The 10000-nt window shown below is 50.6% G+C and overlaps 2 protein-coding genes across 2 annotated transcripts in view; both read right to left on the bottom strand.

The window, feature by feature from the left end:
• Positions 1–668: 668 nt before the first annotated feature.
• crls1 (cardiolipin synthase 1) lies at positions 669–3824 on the bottom strand. Its single transcript, XM_083691175.1, has 7 exons — positions 3190–3824; positions 2771–2908; positions 2549–2678; positions 1953–2038; positions 1625–1693; positions 1383–1474; positions 669–1079 (listed from the first exon to the last, which is right to left on the bottom strand). Exons 1-7 carry the CDS (start codon positions 3664–3666, stop codon positions 989–991), a joined length of 1083 nt encoding a protein of 360 aa, XP_083547301.1. The 5' UTR covers positions 3667–3824; the 3' UTR covers positions 669–988.
• A 234-nt stretch (positions 3825–4058) lies between these two features.
• Positions 4059–10000, bottom strand: part of mcm8 (minichromosome maintenance 8 homologous recombination repair factor) — a 7906-nt gene continuing 1964 nt past the window's right edge. Inside the window, exons 7-18 of the mRNA XM_083691159.1 lie at positions 8837–8922; positions 8364–8509; positions 8032–8221; positions 7431–7461; positions 6984–7124; positions 6602–6737; positions 6232–6427; positions 5801–6014; positions 5481–5690; positions 5215–5291; positions 4616–4805; positions 4059–4527 (exon numbers count right to left, since the gene is read on the bottom strand). Coding sequence (XP_083547285.1) covers positions 4441–4527; positions 4616–4805; positions 5215–5291; positions 5481–5690; positions 5801–6014; positions 6232–6427; positions 6602–6737; positions 6984–7124; positions 7431–7461; positions 8032–8221; positions 8364–8509; positions 8837–8922 — 1704 coding nt within the window. The 3' untranslated portion in view covers positions 4059–4440. The remainder of the gene's footprint in view (positions 4528–4615; positions 4806–5214; positions 5292–5480; positions 5691–5800; positions 6015–6231; positions 6428–6601; positions 6738–6983; positions 7125–7430; positions 7462–8031; positions 8222–8363; positions 8510–8836; positions 8923–10000) is intronic.

Here is a 10000-nt window from a genome sequence, read left to right as displayed (position 1 = left end):
CTAACCCCCAGAGTCTAACCCTAACCCCCCAGAGTCTAACCCTAACCCCCAGAGTCTAACCCTAACCCCCCAGAGTCTAACCCTAACCCTCCAGAGTCTAACCCTAACCCCCAGAGTCTAACCCTAACCCCCCAGAGTCTAACCCTAACCCTAACTAAACTTAATACCCTAATTTAACTTAATACCTTGACTTGTTCTATCGCTGAAGGTCATCCGATGCTGCCCACAGTTTGATCCAAATATAATGTTTTGGACTGACTGGCCAAAAAATGGCCAATTACTAACTGCTGAGGAAAAAAACATAGGGACTGACTAACTGCTGGACATGAAACTTTAGGGTCTGACTAACAGCTGGACATAAAATATGGGGAGTGACTAACTGCTGTACAAAAAACATGGCAACTGACTAACTGCTGGACACAAAACTTTAGGGACTGACAACTGCTGAACAAAAAAGGGGACTGCCTAACCCTGAATGAGTCTATACCTCATTACAGGGTTAGGGTTACAGACAGGTTAGGAGAGACAGACAGGTTAAAGAGACAGACACAGGGTCAGGGGAGACAGACAGGTTAAAGAGACAGACACAGGGTCAAGGGAGACAGACAGGTTAAAGAGACAGACACAGGGTCAAGGGAGACAGACAGGTTAAAGAGACAGACACAGGGTCAGGGTGGTCAGCTTCATGTTTATTGGTTCTCAGGTACAAAACTGTCAGGTTACCATGGCAATCCTGAGATCAAACAGAAAACATCAAAGTGGTTGATTTCTGATCTGTACAACACACACGCACACACGCACACACGCACTCACTCTCTGTTACCCTACTGAGTCTGCTTTTCACACACACCATAACCAGAGTTCTTGTTGGAGTCTTTACACACAGGAGTGAGAGTCAGTGTGCGTGTGTGTGTGTGTGTGTGTGTGTGTGTGTGTGCTTGAGTCCTCCGACACTCCAGCAGGTGCAGCAAAGCATGCGTTTCCATGGTTACTTGGTGTTGTTGAGGACTTCGACCGTCTTCTTGCCGTAGTGATAGTAGCTGTACCCTGACGCTGCCGTGGTTACCGCCGTGACGTACCTGCACGCGTGCATACACACACACACACACACACGTCAGCATGGTGGCGCAGTTCACAGGGAGAAGTTCTCCTAGAACACTGATCCTAGAACACTGATCCTAGAACACTGATCCTCGAAAGTGATTTCTTACCCAAAACAAACAAACAAACATACGAACAACCATCTGAGTCCAACAGTTTGTCAGTCACCTGGTTGTCGTGGGAGACGTTCTAACAGCAGTAGGTCAACAACTGCTTTCTATTCCCTCGTTATACACAGGAGAGAGAGAGTGTGTGTGTGTGTGTGTGTGTGTGTGTGTTACCAGAGCGACTGCAGCAGCAGGCTGTCTGAGTAGTGGAAGACCGGGGAGGCCAACGATGCTGCAACCAGGAAGAGCTGAATGACCGTGTTCACCTACACACACACACACACACCACACACACACACACACCACACACACACACACACACCACACACACCACACCACACACACCACAGATTGAAGAAACACAAAGAACCAGACTTTTTCTATGCTTTTAGGTGTGTGTGTGTGTGTGTGTGTACCTTGCTGATCAGCGTGGGTTTGAGCTGGGCCGTGGTGTAGCAGGGGTTAAAGAACCGGCTGAGCGTCACCTGGAGAGAGATCACCATGACAACCTTCAACTATCATGCCATCTTCACCATGACGACCACCACTATTCATAAACAACCTCCCACACACACACACACCCTGTTAAAGAGAGTCGATTCATACACAACCTCATGCCCCGCCCCCTCCTGTTACATGAAAAATGTATATATTTTACCCCTGGTGTGTGTGTGTGTGTGTGTGTGTGAGATGTATGTGTGTGATGTGCGGTGTGTGTGTGTGTGGTGTGTGTGAGAGACTCACAGGCGGAGGGACAGTCTTGTATCGGACGTAGAAGACAGCAGCGATCAGAGCGATGTCTCTGGAGATGACCAGCACTGTGAGAGGAGCTGATACACACACACACACACACACACACACACACACACACACACACACACACAGTTCCATTGCTGTTACCTTCACCATGAATATACAGTGGCAACAGGTCACTTTACTGGTTGAGCTGAAATAGAAACAGTTACCATAGTAACGCAACAACAACCAGTATCTCTGAGTCTGCAACCCCCCTAACCCCTCTAACCCCCCTAACCCCTCTAACCCTAACCCCTCTAACCCCCCTAACCCTAACCCCTCTAACCCTAACCCCTCTAACCCCTCTAACCCCCCTAACCCCTCTAACCTCCCTAACCCCTCTAACCTCCCTAACCCCTCTAACCCCCCTAACCTCCCTAACCTCCCTAACCCCTCTAACCCCCCTAACCTCCCTAACCTCCCTAACCCCTCTAACCTCCCTAACCCTCCTAACCCCCCTACATTATAATGTCATACTAAAAACAGTGCCAACATATCAACTTTATATGCAGACAGTACACACACACACACACACACACACACACCTGGGATGAGTTGTGCGTAGGTCAGGCTGATGTACAGCACGCTGATGAGGATCTTATCAGCCAATGGGTCGAGAGCGCTGCCCAGAGCTGACTTCTGGTTGGCCCAATTCCGGGCGATATACCCATCCAGCTGCCGACAGAGGAGAGAGGATGAACCATGTGTCTGTGGTGTGTGTGTGTCTGTGTGAGTGGTGTGTGTGTCTGTGGTGTGTGTGTGTGTACCAGGTCCGTGGCCCCAGCCAGAGTGAACAGACCCAGGGAGAGGCTGAAGTGCTGCTCAGTGATCAGGTAAGCCAGGACCGGCGCCAGGACGATCCGACACACACACAGCAGGTTAGGAACGGTCCACGGGTTCTCATACTGCAACACACACACACACACACACACACACACACACACACACACACACACACACACACACACACACACACACACAGCAGGTTAGGAACGGTCCACGGGTTCTCATACTGCAACACACACACACACAGTAGGTGAGGGTAGAGCAGTGTAGACTAGGTCAGATGGACTGGCATACCAAAGAATAATATTACACATCAAACCTTGTAGACACTCTAAAATGCACGCACACCTCCTTAAACTGAAACATGGCAGACAGACAGACACACACACACATTACCTACCAGCTCTTTAAACTGGAACAGCCCGGGAGCCGGTGGAGAGCTCCTCGGTTCTTCTCCCGGTGGGTCCGGAGGAGGCTCGCGAGGCTTCCCGCTACAGAGACCACGCCACCCGCGCGCTGGACCGGGGTTTACCGGAGGCAACCGGACACCGAGGAGGGCACGGGTCGCCTCGAGCCCCGGAGGCTGAAACTTCAAACACAGACCCGCGAGGCTGCTGACGGTCGTCCTCTCGTGACCTCTCCGGTGAGGGGATCCGGTGACGCACTGTCCGGCCAGCCCCGGGGCCGGGCTCGGTGTGTAGCTGGAACACCGGGCCACCGGGGAGCTGAGTTTGAATCTCAAAAAATGAAAACATTTCAGCTCTGCCCTCGCGCACCTGCCCGGTACGTCGCCCCTCCGCCATACGCTCGCGCAGCTCACACTCGCTACGTGTCCTCGCGCGCACACCAAGTTCTTCTTACAAACCAAGAACAACATCGCAAACTACCGACAAACCTCATCTACCGTGAACTCCTCCGCGGCGTCGCGCGGGCTGGCCGGGTCATATTCGGTGCTGTTTGATCGTTTTAGAAACACCGACCGCCGGACGGTCCCGCGTGCTCCATGTTGCCGTATTCCGGTGTCGACTATTTTACGACGTCGTGATGCTGAGGAACAGCGGCTCTGACAGTTGACAGTTTAGTAACAATGATAATACTTCGACAGGGCTCGGCCCGATCACACTCAGGAAGGGTTCTTCTGGAAGATCCTGTTTCTCTGTACAAAGGTGAAATATGTCACGTGTGCTCGAACTAAAGATGTCCTGATCTGGTGGTCATGCTGCCTGCGAGAGACACACACACACACACACACACACAGGAACCAACATATTTGTTTAATGAAAATGTATTAATTATGTACAAATAAATATGACTGTTACTCAGTAGGAAACTGTTAGTCCTCGATGCCCTACCTAACCCTAAAAACTAACCCTAACCTGACCCTGACCCTCTATAGACCAGATTTAACCCTAACTGTGTGTGTTAGATGGTCTGTAGCTGGTAGAGGTGTGTGTGTGTGTTAGATGGTCTGTAGCTGGTAGAGGTTAGTGTGTGTCTGTGTGTGTCTGTGTGTGTGTGTGTGTTAGATGGTCTGTAGCTGGTAGAGGTGTGTGTGTGTGTGTGTTAGATGGTCTGTAGCTGGTAGAGGTGTGTGTGTGTGTGTGTGTGTGTGTGTTAGATGGTCTGTAGCTGGTAGAGGTGTGTGTGTGTGTTAGATGGTCTGTAGCTGGTAGAGGTTGGGTCCTTTCTTCAGTAGGTAACCCTGTTCGTTCAGAGCAGAGATGAAGCCCTCGAAGTCCTGAAACACAACAACATATCAGTGTTTGTGTGTGTGTGTGTGTGTGTGTGTGTGTAAGTATGTGTGTGTGTGTGTGTGTGTGTGTTACCTGTATGTTGAGGTCCTTGGCCAGCGTGCGGAGGTGTGTGAGTGTGTAGTCTGTCTGGGAGGTGTGTTCAGTGTGCGTGTTCAGGGCGGTGATGAAGCGCTTGACCTGACCTCGCTGACTCATCCCTGACCCCAGCTGGGAGCGCTCCAGGTCAACACCTCCAAACCCGTCAGAGTATGTGTCTGCCAGACTGACACACACACACACATTTTTTGTGTTGAAGGTGTTACATGTGGATGGGTAACCAGCCAGCTGATCTCCTGAGCTACTTAGCTCACCACAATGACACTTTAACTATGCCACTTTATAACATGCCACTATAAAATGCCACTTTATACCAGTCGACATCTGGATAAAAACGTCTGTTTACATTTCACTTTTTACATTTTACATTTACATTTATTTAGTTTTGTATTTAGGTAAATATTGTTATTGTTGTTGTTTCTTTATTTTTATTATTTACACTTCTTATTGCACTGTTGGAGGAGCCCAAGACTTAAGAATTTCATTGCCAGCGATTGCTCTGTAACTGTTGTGCATATGACAATAAAACCATCTTGAATCTTGAATCTTGAATCAGCCAATCACGTGCGTCGTACCTGTGCTTCATGACCTCCACCACATCCTCTGCATCCATCCTGGTAGCAGTCTCTCTGAGCTCCAGCCTGGCCCGCGCCTACACACACACACACACACACTTATATGAACAGAGGTGTGTGGTGTGTTGTGTATGTGTATGTGGTGTATGTGATTGGAGAATGTCACGCACACACACGAGCACACGCACAGACACATGCGCGCGCGCACACACACACCACACAATACATACACACCACATACACACACACACCACATACACACACACCTCTGTGAGGCGGATGAGGGACTCCAGCTGGCGCGTGGTGATGGGGGTGGAGTCTGCGGCGTGCGTGTGTGAGCGGAGGGAGCGGTAGAAGTCCTGGAGCACGCCAGCGGCGCCCGGGGACAGAGACGGGTGGACGTAGAGCCGCGCGTAGCTCACGTACTTCCTCAACAGACACGCAGGGATGGGATCTACACACTCACCTGGACTCACCTACACATACACACACACACACACGCACACACAGGGTCATACAGATCAGGGTGTCCAGAGCTGTCACTCTTATATGACCTGTGTGTGTGTGTGTGTGTGTGAGTGTGTACCTGCAGCCGGTCAGAGAGCGGTGTGTCGGAGGGGTCCGGCAGGGAGCTCTGTGATAGGCTGTGGTCTCCCCTGGTTACCATGGCGCCTGCAGCCCCGCCCCTCCCCGCCCTCTGGGCCATGACGTGTTCTGACAGGCGGCGGTCATGTGACTCATCAGGAACGTCCAATAGGAGGAAGACCACGTCGAACCTGGAGAGCAGGGCGCTGCCCATCCTACACACACACACATACAGCGGGTGAAATAAGTATTGAACACATCACCATTTTTCTCAGTAAATATATTTCCAAAGATACTATTGACATGACATTTTCACAGATGTTGGTAACAACCCAAGTAATCCATACATACAAAGAAACCAAAACAAATAAGTTCAGAAATTAAGTGACCTAACGTGTGTGTGTGTGTGTGTGTGTGTGTGTGTGTGTGTACCTGAGGTTCTCAGAGACGGTCTTGGCTCTGTTGTAGTGGCCCCCGGCAGGGTTGGCAGCGGCGATGAGGGTGGTCCTGGCGGGGAGGCAGCAGACCACGCCCCCCTTCGCTACGCTCACGCTCTGCTGCTCCATGGCCTCCAACAACGCCTGCTGCTGCTGACCCAGCTTATCAAACTCATCTACACAACACAGCCCTGACACACACACACACACACACAGCTTATCAAACTCATCTACACAACACAGCCCTGACACACACACACACACACACAGCTTATCAAACTCATCTACACAACACAGCCCTGACACACTGCCAGGACCCCCCCCCCCCCTACCTTGGTCTGCCAGGACCACCCCCCCCCCCCTACCTTGGTCTGCCAGGACCAGGGCTCCGGCCTCCAGGGAGAAGTCTCCAGAGTCTCTGGACAGAGTGACGGTCAGACCTGCGGTGCTGGTGCTGTTACCACACACATAGATCCCCCTGGGGGCCACGTTACACACCGCCTACACACACACACACACACACACACACACACACAGTTATACATTATAACCCTAACACTAACCTTAACCCAGACAGTCTGCCTAACCCTAACCCAGGCAGTCTGCCTAACCCTAACCCAGGCAGTCTGCCTGACCCTAACCCTGTAATGAGGACAGCTCATCTCAGATTAAACAAAAAGTCACATCTCCTGTGTTACAAAGTGACTGAGAGAGAGAGGGAGAGGTGTGTGTGTGTGTGTGTGTTACCTGCAGCATCTGGCTCTTGCCGAGGCCGGGGTCTCCCACCACCAGGACGTGGGGGTCTCCTCTGACAGGGATCCTCTCCTTATCACCAGCGTGTTTCTGACTACCTCCAAACAACGCTAATACTAACCCTGCCTTCACCAGCTACACACACACACCATACACACACCATACACACACCATACACACAACACACACACACACACACCACACACACACAACACACACACAACCACACACAACACACACACACACCATACACACACACACACACACACACACACACACACACACACACACACACACACCACACACAACACACACACACCACACACACACACACACACACAACACACACACAAAACACACACACACAACACACACATCACACGTTATTATCAGAGTTAGACCTGGGTACTCTACAGTAACTATGACAACAGTGAGCCTCACCTCATGGCCGTAGATGGCAGGACACAGAGAACTACAAGAGAAGACAGCAGAGTCAGACATGGGTGTGTGTGTGTGGTGTGTGTGTGTGTGTGGTGTGTGTGGTGTGTGTGTGTGTGTGTGTGTGTGTGTGTCGTACTGTACTATGAGCCTGAGCAGGTGTGTGTGTGGTGTGTGTGTGTGGTGTGTGTGTGTGTGGTGTGTGTGTGTGTGTGTGTGTGTGTGTGTGTGTGTCGTACTGTACTATGAGCCTGAGCAGGTGTCTCTGGCTGTGTGTGTGTGATGTGTGGTGTGTGGTGTGTGTGTGTGTGTGTGTGGTGTGTGTGTGTGTGTGGTGTGTGTGTGTGTGTGTCGTACTGTACTATGAGCCTGAGCAGGTGTGTCTGGCTGTGTGTGTGTGATGTGTGTGTGTGTGTGTCTGGCTGTGTGTGTGTGATGTGTGTGTGTGTGTGTGTGTGTGTCGTACTGTACTATGAGCCTGAGCAGGTGTGTCTGGCTGTGTGTGTGTGGTGTGTGTGTGGTGTGTGTGTGTGATGTGTGTGTGTGTGTGTGTGTGTGTGGTGTGTGTGTGTGTGTGTGGTGTGTGTGTGTGTGTGTGTCGTACTGTACTATGAGCCTGAGCAGGTGTGTCTGGCTGTGGATCTCCTGGATGGCGTATAGCTCCTTCAGAGAGAACTCCTCTGACCTCTGACCTGCAGGCCCCGCCTCCGACCTCTGACCTTTACTGTTGCTTACACAGTTGGCCTCGATGTACAGCAGGAACATACACTTATCCTTCTGCCCCCTGCTGCTGCCTACACACACACACACCACACACACACACACACCACACACAGCATTACAAAGGCAGGATGATGGAAAGACCCTCCAGCTGCCTGCTACCTTTAACCTCCAATGAATGAAGGAGAAACTTTGTGTGTGTGTGTGTGTGTGTACCCTCCTGGGTGACTCTGACGATGCCGGTGACGGTGACAGTGTCCCCGGGGACGCAGCAGTCCACCAGGTCGCCACGCAGCTCCACCTCCACCGTCCGCGGGATACGCCCCGCCTCCCGCTGCTCTCCACCAATCAGCTCCTGCACCCTGGGCAGTATAGGAAGCGTAGTCCACGCAGGTGAGCAGAGACTACAGATTACTGAAGGACAGACAGTCTGATGGTGTGTAGTGTACAGAGGGAGTGTGTGTGTGGTGTGTGTGTGTGTGTCTGTGTGGTGTGTGTGTATGTATGGTGTGTGTGTGTGTGTGATGTGTGTGTGTGTGTCTGTGTGGTGTGTGTGTATGTATGGTGTGTGTGTGTGTGTGTGTGTGTATGTGTGTGTGATGTGTGTGTGTGGGTGTGTGTGTGGTGTGTGGTGTGTGTGTGTGTGTGTGTGTGTGTGTGTGGTGTGTGTGTGTGTGTGTGTGTAGTACTTGATGGTCTGCCAGTCCACAGTGAGGGTGAGTGGAGAGCTGTGGTCGGCGGTGAAGGAACGACTCCTGCACTCTGTCTGCACACACTGAGAACACACACACATTATACACACACACACACACACATTATACACACACTATATATACACAAACACACACACATTATACACACATTATATATACACAAACACACACACACACACATACATACATACAGATTATATATACACATATATACACAGACACACACATACATACACATTATACACACATTATACACACGCATACATATTATATATATACAGACACACAGATTATATATATACACACACACACACACACACATTATATACACTCACCGGCCACTTTATTAGGTACACCTTGCTAGTACCGGGTTGGACCCCCTTTTGCCTTCAGAACTGCCTTCATTCTTTGTGCCATAGATTCAACAAGGTGCTGGAAACATTCCTCAGAGATGTTGGTCCATATTGACATGATAGCATGACGCAGTTGCTGCAGATTTGTCGGCTGCACATCCATGATGCGAATCTCCCGTTCCACCACATCCCAAAGGTGGCCTATTGGATTGAGATCTGGTGACTGTGGAGGCCATTGGAGGACAGTGAACTCATTGTCATGTTCAAGAAACCAGTTTGAGATGATGGGAGCTTTGTGACATGGCGCGTTATCCTGCTGGAAGTAGCCATCAGAAGATGGGAACACTGTGGTCATAAAGGGATGGACATGGTCAGCAACAATACTCAGGTAGGCTGTGGCGTTTAAACGATGCTCAATTGGTACTAAGGGGCCCAAAGTGTGCCAAGAAAATATCCCCCACACCATTACACCACCACCACCAGCCTGAACCGTTGATACAAGGGTTAGGGTTGGATCCATGCTTTCATGTTGTTTACGCCAAATTCTGACCCTACTATCTGAATGTCGCAGCAGAAATCGAGACTCATCAGACCAGGCAACGTTTTTCCAATCTTCTATTGTCCAATTTTGGTGAGTCCGTGTGAATTGTAGCCTCAGTTTCCTGTTCTTAGCTGACAGGAGTGGCACCCGGTGTGGTCTTCTGCTGCTGTAGCCCATCTGTTTCAAGGTTTGACGTGTTGTGCGTTCAGAGATGGTCTTCTGCATACCTTGGTTGTAACGAGTGTT

This window comes from Argentina silus, assembly GCF_951799395.1.
Source record: "Argentina silus genome assembly, chromosome: 19".
Lineage (NCBI taxonomy): Eukaryota > Metazoa > Chordata > Actinopteri > Argentiniformes > Argentinidae > Argentina > Argentina silus.
This window is presented reverse-complemented; position numbering and strand designations above follow the sequence as displayed.

Bases quoted from the DNA above. Each gene is read 5' to 3' on its own strand.
- crls1 (XM_083691175.1), bottom strand. From the start codon at position 3,666: ATGTTGTTCTTGGTTTGTAAGAAGAACTTGGTGTGCGCGCGAGGACAC. The intron at 1,694-1,952 runs GTGAGTCTCTCA...ATCTCTCTCCAG, and splicing joins ACAAGACTGTCCCTCCGCCT to GTGACGCTCAGCCGGTTCTT. The intron at 1,475-1,624 runs GTACACACACAC...GTGTGTGTGTAG, and splicing joins AACCCACGCTGATCAGCAAG to GTGAACACGGTCATTCAGCT.